Genomic DNA, 21,925 nt, shown 5'->3' with positions numbered 1-21,925 from the left:
TTAGCATATTGTACGATTATATATACCGCACTATATAGGCTAGGAGGTTAAAATAATTTACAGAAATGTATCGAACTTATTAAAAATATGCATGATAAGGAATGATAACGATGGTGGTTCATCGCATTTGTGAAACCGTATGGTAGGCTAAGCATATAGTATAGTATGCGATGGGAACATGTTTCTTGTCCAGAAAAACAAAGCCGTGTACAATTTCATAAACAAAGCTTTTGCTAGTTGAACAGCGACAGACGGTCAGGCTTACGCATTGTGGAACAAAGTTTGGCTCAGCACACTCTTCCAGCCGGACTGTTTTTGAAGATGGAGCCATGGTTTCCGTAGGTGGCTATAATGTTAGCTCGCTGGTAAGCTAGCTAAAGTCGCCTTACGTTACCCGCTGGAATAATGAAATAAACCTAAGTGTTGCTACGGTTTTCACAACTGAGATGGAAGGAGATGATTTGCATACGTTTAGAGAGCAGTGGGAAAAAGAATTAAAGAAAACGACCAAGAATGCAAGGAAGAACGTCACTGAGAGTACGCACTTCACGTCAACAAACGAAGACACTAAAAATCGCTATTTCGTGGACCATCAAAAAGAATCTGTGCACACAAGAAACCAGAATAAATGTGTATCTGAGCCCCAGGAAAGCAGCAGCAACCAAAGTTCGCGGGAGGAAACTGAATGGGAAGCATCAAGTGACCCCACGTCAGTGAAGTCTGCAACTGATCAACGGGACCCAAATTACCAACCAGAATATGTGTCGATAGCGGAGGGTCTTTTGGACGGCAGGACCAGTCCATTGCGGGACAGAATTCAGGCTGAGAGGCAGCGAGGGAAGAGGCAGCTTGATGTCGGGGCAAATGTAAACCACAGTCGAGCAATCCAAAAACAGCCGCAGTGCAAAGTGGCTAGAGGTGACGCATTTGTGGAACAATTAATTCAGGACTTGGTAAGATAATGAAGATAATGACGATTTCATTGAGCAACTTCAGCCGTTAATTGTAGTTGGAGTAGTGCTGCATAAATAACCCCGTGCTCATCATTTTCAGAATGAAATTAATGATATTCCATTCTTTGACGTGGAGCTACCCTATGAGTTGGCATTGAAGATATTCCAGTATCTCAGTCGGGCAGAACTAGGGCGGTGTGCTCAGGTAATTCGACCATCGTTTTATGCTTAAGCCTGTTGTTGGTTGATAGATTACTCCCAGTTTATTATTACGTGTTAACTCTAACCTCTGGCACAGGTAAGCAAAGCTTGGAAGGTTCTGGCTGAAGATGAGCTCCTCTGGTACAGCCTGTGTTTGAAGGAGGGCTATCACAGTGATTCTGGTGTCTCTGACTCTCCTTGCTGGAAGAGTACCCTGCGAGACTGCCTGGAAAATGAAAGAGACCTACGATACAACTGGAAGGTATGGCACTCATATCACGCTCAGTAGTGAAAGGAGTTTGAAGCTTTTGTGTACTGCCATAATGGGTGAAGCCTAATTTGTGGTCAAATGCAGTTTGTTCTTTCAACAAATAGAAAAGTTTGCCCACTGGAGAAAAAAAAAAACGCCATGGTTTCCAACTGGCAAATCACTGATAGCATATCAAACAATCATTCAATCAAATCTTATTTATGTAGCGCATTTTATGAAGGATTTATCACAACACGCTTCACTGTTTTCACTGGCCCAAAGACCTACTGAGCAAGCCAGAGGCAACAGTGGGAAGCAAAACTCCCTGGAAGACACCTTTGAAGGAACCAGATTCTGGGTTTGGTGTGTGTGTGTGTGTGTGTGTGTGCGTGCGTGCGTGTGTTTGTGTGTGGGGTTGGTGTGGGGGTGTTGTGGTGGTGTGTCCTCCTCTGGCCAGCTCAGGGTTCGCAAATCCAAAATTCGGTCAGTTTCAGACAGGTTGCGTGAAACATCCAAAAGTGGTGGTCCGAGGGTGAGGCAGTGGACATACGAGGGACAGACAGACAGACAGGCATACCGACTGCAGGTTTGGTGGGGACTTGGGAAAGGGGGCCAATCGCCCCATAGGTCAGACTGGTAAAAAAAAGCGTTGTAGTCCTGTCCATTTTTCTATGTGCTGAACCTCACTCTCGTAACTCAGGTACTAAGGGCCACAAATGGCACAAGGGACCAGGTGGAATCCAGAAAAAAATGTGGTTTGATGGCTCTGAGCGTTTGTATGTGCTCTGCTTTTTCAAACCACAGAATCGCATTGGAGCGATCAGCCACCTACAGTACGAACTGGGGAAGGTGCTGTGTGACGCTGGCTCCTGTGCACAGTATGTGATTGCTGGGTAAGTTTGAAAAATGTAAAAAACAAAAAAAACTAAACATTAAATAACAGCACTCCATCAAATACAACTATCCCTAGAAACCATGAAGTTTTCCTATTTTTGCTTTAAATGGTGCTGAGAGACAAGGGTCACTGGAACAAGATGAAGCTAGAGTTTCAATACACTACTTTTTTTTTTTGAAACTATTGACTTTTGCTAAAACTAGGCATAAAACAGAAGCCAGAAAGCCCCCCTCAACAAAAAAAAAAAAAGAACAGGAACTGAAGATGGCTGCACTACAGGCCTGGCAAACCATCACCAAGGAATGTACCCAGAATCTGGTGATGCCTATGGGTCACAGACTTAAGGCAGTCATTAACTGCAAAGGATTTGCAACCAAGTACTAAATATGAGGACTTAATTTAAGATTATGTTAATTTGTCCAACTACTTTTGGTCCCCTAAAATGGAGGAGGGCTTTGTATAAAAGGAGCTGTAGTTCTTGCATGCATTGCTGGATGTGGATGTAGATACCTTTAAAGTTTCCACTTTAATCTCTTTCATTGTTTAATTTCAAATCCAATATGCTGGAGAACAGAACCAAAACAACAAAAATTGTGTCACTGTCCAAATATTTACAGACTGCAGTAATTGCATCAATATTCAATTATTCTGTGGTATGTAGCTAATCTCATTTTAATGCCGTTGACTACTCAGCCTGTGTTTCTGTGCTCCGCGGAAGTCCTTCAAAATAATTTCAAACTTGAAATTCAACAATAGCGGCTTGTTCATGTCCTTTTGTAGACAGCGCATTCAACGTTAGCCTAGTTTTCTGTTATTCAAATATTGCGATTGTCAGTGTCGTTGAAAGTTGTGTACTTCTACTTCAGAAGTCATTAAAAGTTATTTGAAAACGTTAATTGGATTTGAGAGGGTGCCCTGCGTCCGCTTGCTTTTCTCCGTCCTCTGGTTAAGTATAGACTGTCACAATGGTTTCAAAAATTATGCAGGCGCGGCTGTGTTCGCAAACTCAGGATGAGTCTTGCTGCTAGCCTGGTATGTCGACCATCCTATTGGAAATATTGCCAATAACATGGAAGCTGAAGAGAAAAGCCATTAAAACCAGTGGTGGTTGTGCAAGCACCCCTGTAGTGCACTGTATGTAGTATACTCTGTCAGTGTGGTCCAAATTGAAATAATTACGTAGCTCAGCTTTGGGAAATCAGATGCAACACTAGTGCCGTCATTATGTGCACTGCAATTATTATTGTCAGAATATACCTTGTCATTTTTCAGTGCTTTGTTTTTTGTTTAATTTAAGTCACAATGGATATTTGTGATGAAATGTATAATTTGAGCTTTCAATATAAATATCAAACATTTTCATGGGAGAGCTGATCGATATTTAAACTATAAACAAACATACACACCCGCCTACAAGGCTAGCATGTCATAGAAGCAAATCTCCTGCTCTTGGCTGTAACTTTTCCCCCTGGTTGTTTTTGGGGCCTCAAAACCTCATAGAGACTTGGATGTTGCTAGGTGTTGTTTCTTGTCATTTTAAATGGTCTGCACCAATTCCCCTGTACATTGAAGTAAAACAACCGTGCGGTTAAATGGACCAGTAAGTGGTTTTAGCGCATACTTTTGACACCTGACACATTAAAGGAAGATAAATGGAGACAATTTAAAAACATGGGGGGAGGGGGATGGAGGGGGATGGAGGGGGGTGGAATGCAATCAAGAACAGGGTTGCTCTCCCTTTTAGTTATTGATTGCGTGTAAGGTAGCCCATTTCCTGAAGTGGCTCGGGTGTGAAGATCCAGGAACGAGGAGACTCTGAACTGCCCCCAAGCAGCTCTGGGGACCGGCCTGATTAAATTCTCATTTGTCAGTCCCACAAATCAGGCCGGCCGATTGGCCGAGCTTTGTTGGCGCGCAGAGAGAGAGAGCACAGTGCCGGGGCAGAGGCGCGTTTGAATCGGCCGACCCCGTCATCTGTTTCGCGTAACGAGCCTAACTGGGAGGAATTCATCTTCATACCGCGCCCTGAATTAGAGACACGACCGTCCGAGCCGAGCTGCACGTTCTCTGTGGAGACGCGTTTGTACAAATGTGTTCCGTTCCTGCTGCAGATATTAGAATTCCTAAAAAAAAAAAGAAAAACAACAAAAAAAACAGTGTCAATAAAAATGTGGGTGACAGTCACAGGGAGGTGTGTTTGCTGAATTTATGCGGAAATTTGAGACGAGCACCGTCAGGCGAGAAAATGACACCAGTGTGAAGTCTCTTCTCTGGAGGCTAATTTACCAAACTTCTGTGCGGTGCTTACAGTTTGCAGGAGAAGTAGGCCTTATACACTTCATAACTTCTGTAATATAACAAATCAACTTGGCTCTCTGTTCTATTTGCAGTATATCTGATTTATTTATGTATATAGTTTTGGGAATGCCTTCTGTTTTTATGTGTAGGTTGTAGGTTGATCTACAATGACCAGTAAAAAAATCATATTGACTAACTTGGGTACAATGCATTACATAATCCAAAAGAAAGCAAAAACATCAGAGACAAATTAGTTATCAAATAATTACAAAGTGTTATTTGCAGTTGTGTGAAACTCTCAGATTAATTTGAGGGCAGGTTGAATAGTACACCCGTCTCTGAAATATGCTCCAGAAAGTATGAGAGCCGGTGGCAGCAGTACAACCAAAGGCAGTCTGGCAGTTTTATGCTCTAATATTTGAAGACCATGACTGTCGTGGCATATCATCCCCCAAGGGTGCAAATAAAAACAAGTATATATTTATGAATTTGGAATGCATTTTTAAAAATCTGGACAGCCGCTGCCACGTTATTTGGTGTAATTTAAAATTTGATGTGCAGCCTTACTTGACTAAACCAGTTTTTTACCTTCCTCAACTCTTTTGAAAGCAGTTTCTAGGTAACGTTGAATCTAAAATTTAAAAATAATATTAAACGGTGTATGACAATTATGTCACATTACATTACATTACAGGCATTTAGCAGACGCTCTTATCCAGAGCGACTTACACAACATTTGACATTGCATTTTTTACATCGAATCCTTTTATACAGCTGGATATATACAGAAGCAATGCAGGTTAGGTCCGTTGCTCAGGCGTACAGCGGCAGCGTCCTACCCAGGAATCGAACCTGCGACCCTTCGGTTACAAGACCAGTTCCCTACCCATTATACTACACTGCTGCTCTGTATAAAGGTGCAGATGGCAATTAGGCTGGCATACCGACGGTCTGAACGGGAAGTCGCGGCGGTGCGCGCGGGATGGCGCGCCAGGTCTCGACACCCCTCAGGACGCGCGGCAGAATCTCCTCCTCACACCCGCGCGGCGCGCGGCGGCTGCCGTGGAGATCGCGCAGCGCCGGCTCCTTGTTTACGGCGCGAAAGCCTCCGCGTACGGCGAGGGGGCGGGGGGGTGGGGGGGGGGGGGGGGAGTCAGTCGACCGACCGATGGGGCGCTGCTGGCAAAGCCGCGCTTCCTGTTCGCTCCGAAACAGCCCCCGCGTCGCTCTGGAGCCCGAGGCAGCTGGCGCCGGCGCGCCCCGCTTCTCTCTGACCCACTGTGCGGGACTCAGCTGCTGAACCGAGCCGGTGAACGGTAAAAGCTTTTTACGCACGCCGGTCGAAAAAAACGCACGTGCGAGCTAGCGAGCGAGCGCGCACTTCAGAACATAAAACGAATAAAGGCGCAGTGAATTACCGCACCTTTTTTATAATAATCTGTATAATTGGCAGGGAGCAAAAGCTCTCTGTGCGATCTTGTGGTTTGTTTGGTTGCAGAAATGTTGCAATCAGTCTATTGTCTGCTAGGTAATGTTCGAGTTGCCATGTTTTTTTTTTTGTGTGTGCATTAAAAAAAAAAAAAAAAAAGATCTCACTCAATACCAGCAATTGTAGTTTGGCAGTTGTGCAGAACACACTGTCTCTCTGGAGTGGGTGCCTGGGGCTCTGTTGTTTTGTCTCTGAAGGGTTCTGCTTTTTCGGTCGTAGCTGTGTGTGCCCAGCACCCTGTACCCCAGCTGCTGGAGATGAACTCATCCCCGTCCGTCCACCAAACATGTGGAAATGAGATTTTCCTCTCTGCTTTTACACGTAGACGTAAATTGTCCCTTACCAATCTAGCCCTTTCTTTTTAATGGATGGTGCCATTTCAGCATCAACATGGCTTTTGTTTGACTACACAAAAGCAGCTAATCCAGGAATGTATTGAAGAAAAATATGCGGCAGTGTACTGCATGTGTAGCAGTCATGGACCTGGCTGTTTATTCAGAGGTCAAAGGTTAAATCCCAGAGGTGAGCTGTTGTACCCTCGAGCAAAGTTTTAAGTTTCCTTCCTTTCCATAGCATTCCTTCATTTGGCACTTGTTCATCCAGATCAACTTACACAGCCTCCATTCATTTATTCAGGCGGCCATTTCCTGAAGAAATTCCAGTTAAGCACCTTTCTCAAGGGTACAGTTGCAGCACTGCGCCTGGGAATTTAAAATAAACCCTTGGAGTTGTGAGGCCTGTTTTATATCTACGCTACACTGCTACCCATGTGCTTGTATTAAAACTCACTTCTGTCAGTTTAACCTATAGGTGCATAAATGTTTGAGATGTGTGAAAAAACAAAAGCTGTCACAGTCGTTCTGGACAAGAGTTCCTGCTAACCCACAAAATTTTGAAATAATGTAATGTAATGGAGTATTAACCAATTTTTAAGATAGATTTAAGCCTATATTAGAACAAAAAAAAACTCAAAAGTGCCCTCTATGCAACAAGGACACAAAGTTAGGAGGTGGTGACCTAGATTATTGACTGAGAATGACACGGAGGGGCATATCTGAGAGAATAAATGTGGGAACCTGCAGGTGGGATCTGATTGGTTAAAGCCGCCTGTGTGTTTTTCGGCAGGTACACGTCGGGGGACGTCCGGCTGTGGGACACCCTGCACTGGGACTCCGGGGCCTCGTACCTGCGCCCCACTCACCTGGCCATGGGCGTGGCCACAAGGCCGCACGTGAGCCAGGTCAGCGTCAACGAGACCGTGGCGGCCGCCGCCTACGACGACGGTGAGAGCCAGATTAGTGACGGACACCGCGACCGTCCCTCGTAAGCTCTGATTACCGCTAAGACAACAAGCCGCTTTGCTTCAGCTGGAGCACGAGGCCGTCTCTCCCTGCTCCTGGAAATAAAATAGGAAAAACTAAATTTTAATTAAATTGAAATTTTTAATTTGAACTTTGACCTTGTTTTCAGGCCAAATTTCTGAGTTTTATTTCAAATTGAACCAAGAACAGTACTGAGTGGGGAGAAGGGTTATGTCTACAAAAATAGAAAGGAAAAAAAAAGCACTGGCCTCAAAATAAAATGTATTCCTTGCCCTCCCCAATGACTGTTCTTCTGAGCCCAAATTCAAGTTACAGTATGCTAGAAGTAAATATACATGTAGTATCGTATAATTCAGAAGACGGTCCTGTACCCTTCTCGAGTCGTATTCTTTTATCACTCACTGAGGATATCAAACCTGTCGAGTTCATTTTAACGTCCAATGAGGTAGTGATTTGTTGACCAAATGATTTGGCATGTCTTTCTCAGACGCTGATGGTCTCTGCTGAACTCCCATCTCCATAGCAGAACGTTAGAAGTCCCCCGACTAGCATTTAATTTACCCGAGTGTGTTCTGTCCTTATCTGTCCCTCTGCTACGGGAGAAAGCTGGAGTCTGCAAATTTGTGTGTGGTTACAAACCCCCCCCCCCCCCCCCCCCATTTTGATAGCACTTAATTGTGGAAGTAGTGTGTTATGGTTTGCAAAACATCTCTCCCTCCCCTGCTAGGGTATTAATAGCAATTATATCAATGACTCAAATAACAAACGGGAGATGATACAGTGTAGTTTGAGATATGCTATGCCCTCTCGAGCCTCGTGGGCATTCAGGGACTGGTCTCGAGTGTGTTTGCCATGTCTGGAAGCTACATTGTTATTTATCTCCCGTTGTTGTTTGAGTAGTTTATGTAATTGCTATTAGTGCTCTGAATAAGTTTTCCCCCCAGCTGGCTCTTTCTCAAGATGGACAAATTCTTTGGCCCATTCATCTTCATTGAAATTTAACCCTTCTTCAGGGCACCAGCATAATGCCCTGATTCTTGTATAGAACCTGAACCACCCCAGTAGATTGGTACTTCAAGCTTCGGGGGGGGTGGGGGGGAGAAAGAAGAATGAATCTCCTGGATGAATTAATGAATTTACAAACACTCTGAAAGCTGTATCGAGTGAATCCATTATGGGTCCTTGATGAGCACCTGCTATTGTTCAGCATAATAGGACCGGCCTTATTGTAGGGTACCAGCGTTCATGGCCTTAATCTAAGTGGCAATGGTCTGTAATTTTTAAAACTGTGGTTTTTTAAATCCCCGGAGCAATGCCAAAAAATAAAAATGAAAACAGTAATAAGAACTTTATTACAGCTTTTACATTTCTTCCCCAGATCACTTGTGGTTGGTAAGTGCAGTGTGTACACATAGACAATGAAGACCAGGCCCTTTTTAGTAAACTCCAAAATAATTTATGTCAAGAGTTTGTAACCCAGTTCAGGTCCATCCAGATTCTCAGGTGATTCACCACCTTCAAGCTTCAAGTCAGTCTATCAGTGAGTCAGTCAGTCAGTTTGTCTGTCAGTCAGCCGGTCGGTCAGTCAGTCAGTCAGTCAGTCAGTCAGTCAGTTTGTCAGTCAGTCAGCCAGTCAATCAGTCAGTCAGTCAGTCAGTCAGTTTGTCAGTCAGTCAGCCGGTCAATCAGTCAGTCGGTCTGTCAGTCAGTTTGTCAGTCAGTCAGCCGGTCGGTCAGTCAGTCTGTCAGTGAGTGAGTGAGTCAGTCAGTTTGTCTGTCAGTCGGTCAGTCTGTTTTGTCTGTCTCACACACACACACACACACACACACAGAAACACACACGCGCACACACACCTGCTTCGCCCTCTGTGTTCGCAAAGCCCCGTCGAGGTTATGCGGCTTACGCGGTTCCCGAAACCCCGTGCCAGAACCCCGTCCCGTTCCCGTTTTGAGCTTTAATTGTCCAGACCCTCTCGCTCACCTGAGGGGCGATCGTCCGGCGCTTTCCCGCCCTGCCGGGGTCGGCCTTTTTCGCCCGTCGGGGGAGCGAGCGCGCGCCTCCCAATCGGCGAAAATGGCTATAATGGGCCATCTGTTAATCAGAAGTGCAGAGGGGCCTGACTCCGCCCACCCGGGGCTCCGAACCTGCGGGGGGGCTTTGTGTGCACAATCACGCCGCAGCGGGGGGGACGCGCTAAGTACCGACAGGGCCTCTGCAAATGCACCGTGCTGCAAATAGCTTTATTAAACTGCGGGACTTTTCCCGAGCTCCCCACTTCCCCTTCTTCTGCCTCTTCTTTGAATTGACCAATTTGAGGAACTCATTGTTACTTTAAAAAAAAAAAAGTTACATTCGCACGAAAGTGCAGAGGCGTGAGCTGAACTGAGAGGGCTGAATGGGTTTTTTTTAAAAAGTATTTTATGTCTGCCTTTTCACAACTTTTCAGGTGCGATTTCTTACTCGACAGAGAGAGTAGTTCACTGGCTTATAAAATGTGACACTAGAGGAGCGTAAGTGTGCAGTGTGTGAAGACTTGTGTGGTCTATATTTGAGGTATTCATTTAGATATTCCTCTGCGCAACTGCGTTCATGCATCTCGCTGAAGGTGGCTGTGCCCCAGATGGGATTGGAACCTGAATTTAGGTTACGAGGGCCAGTTATTTTGCTGTTTTTTGTGTGCCATGAGATCTGGCCAGTGTGCCGCGGGTTAGGGTAACGGTTGGGAAACGCGGGTTAGGGTTAGGGTAACGGTTGGGAAACGCGGGTTAGGGTTAGGGTAACGGTTGGGAAACGCGGGTTAGGGTTAGGGTAAAGGTTGGGAAACGCGGGTTAGGGTTAGGGTAACGGTTGGGAAACGCGGGTTAGGGTTAGGGTAACGGTTGGGAAAGGGCGGATGTAACGTAATAAGCCAGGGTAAGTATGGCGGTTTGTGAGGCTGCAGCCTCTCCTGATGTTGCACACTGAGAGTGAGGTCACCGAGGTGCGGTTTTCTCGCGCTGTGCAGGGCTCGTGGACGTGTGGAGCACGGAGACCGGCCAGGAGCCGGTTCACCACTACCAGCACCTGCGGACGGTTCACGCCCTGGCCCTGGGGTCAGAGGGCGCCGCCGTGGCGACGGCCTCCGGGACGGAGGTGCGAGTGGACTGCCCCGTGGAGAAAGGCTACTGGAGGACACTGTGTCAGGTGGAGCTCCCGAAACCTGTGAGTCCACCTTTCAGCTGAGGGTCCTAAAAAAACAAACCAAAAAAACAGCTAAAGGGCCGAGCCAGGATGCCTGTCTCTGACTAGAACTAGTCCAATAGCTGCTAATTTCTACACCATTTTTTATCTGATACTATGCAGAAATGGTGTTCCAGAACTCCTGGGCATCGTGGGCTTTATTTCATTTATAACGGACCCCTCTTTTATCAAACAGAAATTTTAAATCCACCGCAACATTTTTGCTAAATAAATCAATAGGCGCCTCAATGTGAATAAAAACTCAATAACCGTCTGAAATTGTACCCCTGTGATTAATTGGATGTGACAGGCGCACGCCAGGTGATTGATTTTATTATTATTTTTTCTAATCAGGCTTTCACACTGTTATGGTTTCTAAATGCTTGGCACACCCAACCCAGAGTTTTTCCCTGGAAGCAGCCCAGTAGGAATTGTTGGGCATCGGTACAGTGCTCACTGAAAGAGCTCCTGTGTGAAGTTGGGTACCTGGAATAAGCTGTTGCGGGCTCTTACATTCAATTCAGTTTTATTTGTATAGCACCGTTTACAGAGAACTGTCACAAAGACACTTTACAGAGTAGCAAGGCAAGAAACAGAGCAAAAAAAACGAGCATATAGAGCAAACGCCAGGCCTGAACCCCCAAATAGCAGGCACATCAGGTAAAAAACTCCCCGTGGGGAGAAAATCCCCAAACGGTGGTGAGAAAAAACTCCCCAATGGGAAGAAATCTCAAGAGGAACCCGGCTATAGAGGGGGAGCCCATCCTCCATTGGCCAGCCTGGTGTGAAGTAGCAGGCAGAAAATAGAATGGGTTGAACAGGCTACAGCTGAGGTGAAACTTACATGATGTCATGCTACCATTACCCCAGCGCTAGCAGTCTGAGCCCTTGTGTTTTAGCCCAGTCGGGACAGGGCTGGCCTGTGCGGACCCCTGCTAATATAGCCTCGTTCCCCCTCTTTCCCACCTGGGACAGGTGGAGTCTCTGCTCCTGGTCCCAGAGAAGCGGGGCGCGCCCCTGGCGGCGGCGTCCGCCGGCGACACCGTGTACCTGCTCCGGCCCGAGCGGGACCCCGGAATCCTGCACTCGGTCTACGGGCACCCGGTCACCTGCCTGGACGCCGACCCGTCCCGGGCGGCCCTGGGGGTCAAGAGCAGCGGCTGGGCCATGCACGACGGCGGCAACAAGGTGAGCCCCCCCCCGGCCTCTCGGCACGCACCCGGCCTCCCTGGAGAACGAGGGCCACCTGGAGATTGGGTGGCGGCGTTTGAAATAAGCGGCCCCTCAAGGCACCCGCCCTTATGTCGCACGCGGCACGCGAAGCCTCGTTTCCCAGAAGGCCGCTGTTTGTTTCTAATATCGTCTCTGGGTATCAGAGGGACGCCTCTTGTAATTGCAGCCGAATGCTTTATTTAGGCAACTGGAGATTTGGATGCTCCAAAAGACTAGACCCGCCACGTGTCCACAATTGGCGTTGAGTTTAATCAACAAATAAGCTTGAACATCTAATTTAACAGACTAATTCAACCATCGTTATGGTGAATGACAGTACATGATTACAAATTTTTAATTTTTTTTTTTGGGGGAGGGGGGGGGATTTAAACATTTGGTCACATGTTATCACAGAGGTCTCAAATTTACAAAGAAAGATCATCCAAGAATGTTCTAATGCTGTTAAGTGGCTTTCTGTTTTGCTGCTTCGCCAGCAGGCGCATGTTTTCGCTGCCTTAAGAGGTGGAAGCGTCGGTCTTCTTGCTCTTTGGTTTTGTGTTTTTTTTCAGTTTTTTTTTTGGAGTTGGGCAGAGGCACCGGTGCTTGGGTAATTGGATGAGCGGTAGTCGGCGAGCTCCAGATGGCTGCTCTAAGCATTAGACAATGCCTTGGCACGGCTCTCCCGGTGACATCACATCAATTAGGCCTTTTCTCGTTACCGCTGCTCACGTTGTAGCTTCGCTGCGCGCCACATGCTAATGAGAAAGTTTTGAGGAGCGCGAGCCACTTTTTTCCGCCTCAGCCCTCTCCCTCGTTCCTTAAGAGGAAAAGGAAAAGCAAAGTGCCTGAAAGTAAAACAAAAAAAAAGTGGACTCGTCTGCCAGAGGTTGCTTTCTCTTTGACTGATTTATGCTTGGTGTTAAGACTGATGTCTGCATTATCCTTTCCTAGAAGCTTTCTCTTTCCACATCGACTGATGGGCATGAATGGTTCGTACTCTACGGGTAATGCGGTTTCTGGATACTTGGGTTTTTTCATCGCACAGTATGCAGCAGATTTGAAACCATTTCGCTTACAGGTCTTTCGCATACGTGCTCAAAATGGCAGTTCTAAGTAGTTCGTTTATTGAGCCGCCAATATTTACAAGAATGGAGTGTGAAGAGTCATCATAACTCGTCGTTATGTTATGTTACTGTCAGGCTTGTGCGAGTGTCCTAGCAGGGTAGATTCAGCGAAGGATGCATTATAGACGAAAGCTGGTTTAAAAAAAAATATACAACGCTTTCACGTGACTGTCCTGAGGTGATGTTCATTCCACTGTCCAGCAGGAGGCGCTGACGCTCCCCTGTCATGTTGATTTGAAATCCACAGTGGATCATCTGCTCGCATTTCTTGACCGATGATTAAGTGAGCACCACACGTGCAATAGAATACCTCTGCGCTCCACTTTCCGTCGGTAACGTTTATCCGAACCTTAATTTGCGACTTGCTTTGTGTCCCGAACAACAGACTTAATTGTGCCTCAGCATATTGCCAATTCATGATTAACACGTTTTTCCGAAGCTAATTAATGCTTTGAAGAATGGGGGGGAAGAAAAACAAAAAAACCTTGAATCAGCTTAACTGTGTTTTCGTGTCTGACGGTTCGACGCATTTTTGACAGCATTTTCTAACTGCGCGGTGGGGGTGGGGGCTTGGGGGCTGGGGGGTGGAAGCGCAAATTGACAGCAGAAGCACCGGTGAGACAGGCGCACAGCAGAACGTGTTTTTGCAGCGTTTAATGAGAAGGCATATGCCGGATTAAAACGTGTTAAACAAATAAAAGCCGCATCCAGGAAGTCTGTCTCTGTCTCTGGGGGGAGTCTGTCTGTCTGTCTGTCTCGTTTTAAGCGTTTTATGTTACTAACTTCTTCTTTCTATTTCGCACATATCGAAAAAAAAAAAAACTTTTTCCGGAACGTACTGTGCAGCTGGAGGGCTTAGCTAGCAGATAAGAGCAGGATTTGATCCCGTGGCCATCTGGTTGCTGGTTGGGTTCTCCAGCCGGCGCGGGTGTGGGTGTTGATGCGGGTGTTGATGCGGGTGCAGGTGGTGATGCGGGTGTGGGCGCGAGTGGGTGCGGGTGCGGGTGCTGGGTTTTAGCTCATTTTGACTGCATGCTGAGGACTGTAGAGGTGCGTGCACGAGCCTCTGGAAGAGTGCTGAGACCCAGGCTGTCTGGGGGGGGGGGAGGGGGGCGGCCTGTTCCCCTGGCCGTAATTACAGCCCCCCCCCCCACCCCCCTCGTCCCCCGGGACACCCAGGGCCGGGGGCTAACGGTGTGTGGGAAAGGCTCCAGCCGTGGGACCCAGCAGCCCAGCGCGGAGTGCTTTCGCCCAGCCGGGGATGGCAGTCTGGTGCATAGAACCGGACTCTTCAGCCGGTGGCCCCCCAGGCCAAATTCAGCCTGCCATGGAGGGGCTCCCGGCTCTTTGATCATAGAAGAAGAAAAAAAAAAGTGTGAGCATTCAGACGCTTCAAAAGAACTGTCTGTGTCCAGGTCTGCTTCTGTACTGTGTGAGCATTGCTCCCGTGGGCGACAGAATAATGAGCAATCGCCGTGCGTATTTTAATAAGGCATCTACTTAGTTTACACGCATGTACAATGCACCTTATTCATGCACTGCAATAATGCGGTAGTGCGTGGAAAATGTATGCACCCTTTTTAAAGATAATCTGGCCCCCAAGACTCATCATCAAGCGTATCATCCATTTATATCACTGGATGTCTTCTGAAACTATGCAGGGTTGGATACCTTTTTTTAAATGGTACAAATATCCTGCAGGATTTGAACCTGCAACCTAGGCCCAGATAATAAACCCTAACCGCTACACTTAACCGCTGCCTGGTAGCTTCTGTGCTGCTAAGCGTTCACACTCAGACGTTTATCTGTGACACGGCAGCCCGCTGCGGTCACTTTGATTCGGGCGGCTGTTTGTCTGCGATGTTATCCTCGCCGCTGTTGTCCTTGTATCTCTCGGCGGGAACATAAAGGGACAAAAAGATCGGCGCCGGGCTGGAAAAGGGCTCGATCCATTACGGCTCGATCTGCGCAGCGGCGGACGAGCGAGGCGAGGTGCAGGGGACGCCCGGGGGGACGGGGGGGGCGGGGGGGCAGGGGGGTAACGCGGGCTTTGTGTCCGCCGCCCCCGCCGGATCGTAAGAGCAGCTGTAAGAGCCACCGCCGCCGCCGTCGTGTTCTTCAGCCAGAAGTGCGGCGTCTGGTGTTAATGGGCGCTAACGCTAATGCTAATGTCCGTCCTTGAAAAACGCCGCCGCCGCCGCGTCTCTGTTAGGCGCCTCGTCTGGAGCGAGTGTTAATCTCCTTCTCTTCCCAAATCATAATGATTCCACAGAAAATTGAGAGAGCACCCCCCCCCACCCACCCTGACTAGAGCCCATCGCTCTGTCCTTTTTGACGAGCTCGCGCGGAGAGCTGGCTAGCTAGCTCCGGGCACCGCGCGGAATCACGCCCGTCTGGGTCCCCGGGCTTCTGGGACACAGAACAGCTGGCGGCTTCTTAGCGCTCGCCGCTAGCCTTTCTCTCTTCTTTTCATTCCTTTATTTTGTTTGTCTGTTATTTCTGTTTTTCTTCTTTGTTGCTTTTGCCCGCTTTTTTTTCCTAGTTCGCTGTGAGGATAAATAGGAAAGCCTTGCGCTGAAATTTCGCCAGAAAGTCTTTCACCAAAACACCAAAAAGGTTTGTATAATAACCCAGAAAACACCACTGCAGTTAAAGCTGTCTGTGTGTACGTACGTATAATGCATATGTGCGCTTAATGACATCATCACGACGGACAAAGCCTTTGATCTGCCAAACATAGCCGAATTCTCTCACGTTCCCTTTGTTCCTAAAATAAGGTCGTTGACATCGACGGGCCTGTCTGATCAGACGGGACCCGTGTGCACGCTGATGGGGCCTCATGTTAAAGACGCTGCTCGGGGGTGTCCAGGAACCGCCTGTGATATCTCGTGTGATTTACACAGCAGCCCCTCGTAATCAACAGTAAAGAGATTAATTTGGTAGACGGCGGGAGGAGGGGGAGGAGGAGGGGGAAGGGGGGGGGGCGGAGCGGAGCGGAACGGGGCGGGTGTTTTTTTCGGGGAGGCTGCAGGCTCAGATGGATAATGTGTTGGCGGTTCCCAGCAGGCTGCTAGCCGCGCGCTCGTCTGAGGGGGTGTCCGCGGGGATCTGCGGCGTGTGCATTATTCAGCGCCTGCGGGGCCTTCGAACCCGAGCCGCTCCGCCGGGGCTGCCGTGGGCTCAGACGATCGCGGGGCGAGGCTTCGGACGTGGCCGCCCGAGTTCGGCTGTTCTGGCTGACCAATGGTGTGATCGGTCAATCTCAGTCAGACAGCCAGACAGGCAGACAGACAGTCAGTCAGTCAGTCAGTCAGTCAGTCAGTCAGTCAGTCAGACAGACAGACAGACAGACAGACAGACAGACAGACAGACAGTCAGAGAGTCAGACTGTCAGTGTTTATTTCTTTTTTATTCTGCCGTTTACCAACACATTTGTGCACGGCACTTCACAATGGACATTTTCCAGAGGAAATCAAAAACCCAAATGAACCAATTAAAAAAAGAAAAACGACAGCAAAACTGGAAAACGATTCCCTGACTGCTGAAAATGCACTCCTGGTGAACTCCTGGGAAATGGTGGGAGGCATAAAACAGCCCAATAAAAAGATAAGTACTGCAGAAACTCAGCTGGTGCTCTTAGTGTTGACTGGGTGGCCAGATGTGTACTCTGTGTGCTATTTGGGGGTTCAAGCTTGGTTTTAGCCGTTTTCCGCTACTCTGTGAAAGGCGCTATGACATCAATCTAATTGGATTTGACTGCCGGAATTTCGCTTAATCAGGTTATTTAATAATGTGATGGGTGTTCCTGAATACTGCATAAGGTCCTTCAGGCTCTTGAGGCTTAAGATGCTACAAGATGGACAAAACCAAAGCTCATTGTGGTGTTTGCTGACAGTACTCACCGTTTTCTTTCTCTCTGTCTCTCTTTCTCTCCCTCTTTCTTCCTCCCTCCCTCTCCTCCCCTTTCCCTTGCGCAGATTCACGTGTACAGCTTAGAGACGGGCCAACCGGAAGCTTCCGTGGGCAACTCTGCGGGCGACTTCACCTGCGTCAATCTGAGAGACAGCCCCGCCCACCTGCTGGTGTGCGGCAACAAAGACAGAAGGTTAGCGTGGCCCCGAGCTTGTACCCAAGCCTTCGCCTGAGCGAGAGGAGCGGGGGGGGAAGGGGGGGTTACGGTTAGGATACTGCCCCTACTGCCCACCAGTGAGGGTCACAAACGGGGGCGCACATGCACCCCTCCACCGCCCGAGCACTCGAGCACCCACCCCCCCTCCCCCCCCCTTCAGCCGACGCAGAGCCAGAGGTGCCCACGGCAGCATTGCACTCTGGGAGAGCAGGTGTACGGCGCGCTCCGAAACCCGCCAAGAGAAAGGCTTTGATTAAGCCTTACCCTCACCCACCCTTTCTCTGGCTTACCGTGAAAGAGAGCACCGAAGAAAACGAGAAACACACACACACTCTCACACACACACACACACACACACACACACGCACACACACTCACACACACACACACACACACACGCACGCGCTCACGCACAGAGAATGAAGATTCCTGGCACTTTCACACAAGTGTTCAATTTTCCAAGGACAGTCAACAGCACGGCCGGCCTCAATTCCACATTTTATTTCATTTTGTTTCATTTTATTAATTAGTTTCCAGACTTATTGCCTGCAGGTGCGTCCGAGGAGACAAAGAAAGCTCCGGAAGGCCGGGGTCTTGCGCGGCGCTGGGCTGGGCGGGCGGGCGTCCGGCCCGGCACATCTGCAGCCGCACACGCGCGCGTGCGGGCGTGCGGGAGCGAGCGGGGCGAGGAGAAAGGAGCTCATCTGCGCTCGCGGCTGACGGCGGGGCGCTTGTTTGGCAGGAAGGCGCTTCTGGCAGGGCCGCCGCAGAAACACAGCCCTGCTGCGATTTCCTGAATTTATCAGGCACTGAAACAGACAGCCAAAATGAGGGCGGGGGGGGGGGGGGGGGCTTGTGTCTGCGGGCAGCGGCTCCTCCTTTTTAAAAGCCCCCACCGCCTTACTTGCGGCGACAGACAAAGCAGGAAGCTCTCACCTTCCTCCATTTCACTGATTAGGTAGTTACGAGCTCGGCGGTGGGGGCCAGCTTGGCCAGTCTTTGGGGGCGGGGGGGTTGGGGGGGGAGGGGGGTGGAGAGGAGAAGAAAGAAAAGAAGGCGGAGAGGGGAAAAACAGGAACGAGTCTGCCTGGTCTCAGATTAGGGTGGCCAAAGGCCAGGGCCCTAATGCATCCTTTCCTCTCCTCCCAATCAGCGGGGCCAGCCAACCTCGAAGGGGGGGGGGGGGGGAGGGGGGGCGGAACCGAACGCCGAACCCCGCCAGGGCGAGGACGGGCGCCACGGCGATCGCAGACAAAAGAAACGGCTGCGGCCGCTCGAGCACCGGCACGGCGCGTGGTTGCCATGGCGTTTCGAAAGGCACTCTGGTTCTGCAAAGGAAACAAAACGAAGCGGCCGGGCGGGACGGCGCCGGTCGGGTGCGCAACACGTCCCCCCTCGGACCGGCCGCCGGGGTGGGAGGTCCAGCCGGTTCAGTCTAAGAACTGCTCAGACCCTCTTTTAAGTCGCTGCTGAAGACCCAGCTCTTCTCGTTGGCAGTCAATTCGAGTTGAGCTTGTCACCTTCTCCTATAGAATTCTTTTATTACCATGTTTATTGTTTCCTTCTATTCTTATTTTTATTACTTTATATTCATTTTTGGTATTTTAAGCTTGTTCGTGCACTTTGGTCAACTGTGGTTGTTGTAAATGTGCTATATAAATAAACTTTGACTTGACTTGGTTTGACTTGCGAGCTGGGTGATTTCAGCTCCCAACTAGATATATGTAGAGAAGTAAAAATCGTGTGGCAGTCAATCAGAAAACAGTTCTGGTGTCATTCAAGGGTGCAGCCTATTTGCTGTGTATATAGAGTACATCTTTTCAGTTTGTTATTCAGTCAAGTTTGTGATTCTAAATTTCGATATTAGTGCTCCAAAACCAGTGTAGCGTAGTCATTACTAATATCTCTCATAATGAGAAACGTCCAGATTTTATTATCCGTAGAAAAGTTATCAGTAAATCAGCGCCTCGGAAGAATGAAATATCCCGTGACTGTTCGCTGTGAAAGAGTCGTTACTTTGATTAATCGAGAGGGGGCGGGGCCCTGGCACCCCCGCCCCGTCAGGGTTTCGCTCCAGCGTTAGATTTACGACGTCCGCCCCCCGGTGCCAGCAACTTTTTAATCCCGCTTCGCTTGGCGCGTCTCTCTGGAGTGATGCGCCCCGGGCGGCCGGGCCGGGTTCACCCCCGTACCTCACGCTCGCGATGCCCCGTTCGGCTGCCGAACTCCGGGCCCGGGGAGGTTCGTCCGGTGCGGAAATGAAAATCTTATCGAGGCGAACGGGATTAGTGTTTTGGGTAATGAACTTGGTGGGAAGGCTTTTGCCGGGAGTGGTATCCTGGTGCATTGTGTCTCCTGATAGAAATTCAGGGTGACAGATGGGGGGGGGGGGGGGGGTCCCGGTGCGCACTCGCGTCTCGTTCAGCCCGGCGTCCTTCGGTTCGGCGTCGGCTTAACGGGGCCGCGGTTAACCGGAGCGCCGGGGCGCCGCACGCGCGCTCTTACCGTGTTTGGTGTTTATAATGGAACGAGCTGGATGTAGCGCAGCCTCCTCTCTGTAGCCAAAGCCATGCCCCTGTCTGGCCATACCAGAGAGGCGGAGTCTGGGGCGTGTCTGTTCCGCATGGTATCTCTCCCTGTGTAATTTTCCCATAGACACTTTTTCTAATTCCAAAACAAGAGCTTTCTATCCTGTCAAGTGACCTCATATGAAGCTATAGCAACCTCCATACTATCCTCATTTTGGTACTAGCATGTAGTAGGCCAACAATTTTTCTCATTAAGGAACTACATGTCCCTTCAGTAGAGTACGGGTATTTACGTCACTGTTGCCGCGGCCGTTAGTAGCTGCCCTGTCAAGCTTCCTGTCTTCTCCGTGGCCGCAGCCTAACGTTTTTTTCCCCGCTCTCTGCTCTGGGCTCCAGGGTGCGCGTCTTCGACCTGCGCTGCGGCGGCGGCTCGCCCGTGACCTCGCTCTACGCCCACCACCTGGGCGTGACCGTCGCGCAGGCGGACGACTGGAAGGTGGTGAGCGGCGGCGGGGAGGGGCTGGTGTGCGTGTGGGAGATGAGGACCGGAGCCAAGCTGTGGGAGAGCCACAACAGGTGAGAGAGCGACGCCCAAACGCTCCGCGTTCGCGGAGGAGAAAACCCCGCCCCGCCAGGCGGCCATTTTGAGCGCGACCTTCCGGCAGATGGCCTCGGACCTCGTAAAACCCGCCGCCAAGTTATTCCAGTAACTTTCACAGTTATTGGGATGACGTCCTCTTTGGGACGTTTATGACCCTTGTATATTCCGAGCGCCCCGGTTGTGAAAGTTTAAAAGGCCGTCCCGGAGTGTAAAAATATTGGCCGTGCTCAGTGGATGCCCTGGTCTGCCAGGCGCTGTGAGTGGGGGGGCCCCTGGGGGGGTGGGTCTCTGCCCTGTCCCGCCACTGGTGCTGAGTTTTGGACCCGGTTGTGCAGGCACCCCGTACGGCACGTGAGGTTCGGCCCCCGCACCCTGGTGACGGCCAACGTCCCGGACGAGAAGTCCCCCCGCGGGGCCTGCATCACCGACGATGACCTCACCGCCCACCGCAGGTGACTGAGACCCCCCCCCCCTCTCCTTCCCTCTCTTTCCCTCCCTGCCTCCTTTTCCCTCCCTCTCTTTATTCCTGCCTCGCTCTCTTTCCCTCCCTCTCCTTGTACTTACCCCTGCCTCTCTCTCTTTCTCCTCCTGTCCTATCAGCCGCAGTTTACATTGTAATTTAAACCGACATGGCATGTGTGTGAAGAACGAGTTTCGCAAAGCTGTGAGGAATTTAAGCGTTTCCTCGTTTGAATTTGTTGTTGTTATTTGACCGCACATTTCCCTCGTACTGGGCTTGTGTAAGACTTTTGTAAGACGTGTCCTCGTCTTCAGCGTCGAGCAGGTTGAGTGAGCTTCCGTTGCTTTCCCTGTCCGGTTACAGACACAGGGGGGTCATCTGCCTCTACGACTTCTCCGTGGACACTTCCACTGCCGACCACGTCCTGCCCATCTGCCGGTCCGGCTACGTGGAGTCTTCCGGATACAACTACAACATCGGCCTGGCGATGCCGTATGACGCCCTCGCGGGGGTGCAGGCTTCCGTGTGACTCGCCGTGGCCAATCCTGACTGAGCACCCGCCGGCTGCAGAACTGGGCCTTCCTTTCATTTCGAAACCTTCCTCACCAAAATCTTCCCCCTCTTTTTAAAGTCACTAAGTTATTTTTTCCAGGGTGTTCTTCTAAAAGAAGAGTCCGCTCATGAACTGCATGGAGGTCTATGGCAGCGGAACTCTATGGCAGTGGAACTCTATGGCAGCGGAACTCTATGGCAGTGGTACTCTGGTCTCATTTTAACAGGAACTGCCCTGACCGAATCACTTCTGAACCCTGCAACCCCCCTCTCAGAATTTAGCAGTAGCTTCACTGCCGGTTAAATGGTCTGATTCCATGTTTTTTCAGGATAAAGTTATGGAGCAGGATACAGGTGGGGCAGTGATTATTTTGGGGAAGGTGTCATAAATTGATTCATTCAGCAGATACGATTCTGTCTGGATCTACTTTAGGTTGGCCACTATGTGCTTTGTCATTAAATTTTTAACAAAATCAAGCAGCATTAAGCTTTTCTATTGCTTATACAACTATAGCACTACAGTGTTCCCTGAAATGACTGTAAAAAATGACAAAAACTGTAAGTAATAAAGAAGGCAGTGCTCGATCAGTCCAGTCCAAGTTAAGCACAAAGCACATTGTGGCTTGACTGAATCGGTGCCTCAAGTTTTGTGTAACTGATGGTAATTACTCTCGTGTGTGATTTCTGGGAT

At 49.4% G+C, this 21,925-nt stretch overlaps 1 protein-coding gene across 1 annotated transcript; it reads left to right on the top strand.

The window, feature by feature from the left end:
* Nucleotides 1–311: 311 nt before the first annotated feature.
* On the top strand, nt 312–21,899 carry fbxw8 (F-box and WD repeat domain containing 8). Its single transcript, XM_035380035.1, has 11 exons — nt 312–953; nt 1,054–1,158; nt 1,252–1,416; nt 2,209–2,297; nt 7,212–7,369; nt 10,414–10,610; nt 11,604–11,816; nt 16,942–17,069; nt 20,018–20,197; nt 20,558–20,674; nt 21,046–21,899. The coding sequence occupies exons 1-11, from the start codon at nt 447–449 to the stop codon at nt 21,209–21,211; spliced, it is 2,025 nt and encodes a 674-aa protein (XP_035235926.1). The 5' UTR covers nt 312–446; the 3' UTR covers nt 21,212–21,899.
* The last annotated feature ends 26 nt before the right edge of the window (nt 21,900–21,925 follow it).

This window comes from Anguilla anguilla, chromosome 10 (genome assembly GCF_013347855.1).
Source record: "Anguilla anguilla isolate fAngAng1 chromosome 10, fAngAng1.pri, whole genome shotgun sequence".
Taxonomy (NCBI): Eukaryota; Metazoa; Chordata; class Actinopteri; order Anguilliformes; family Anguillidae; genus Anguilla; species Anguilla anguilla.
This window is presented reverse-complemented; position numbering and strand designations above follow the sequence as displayed.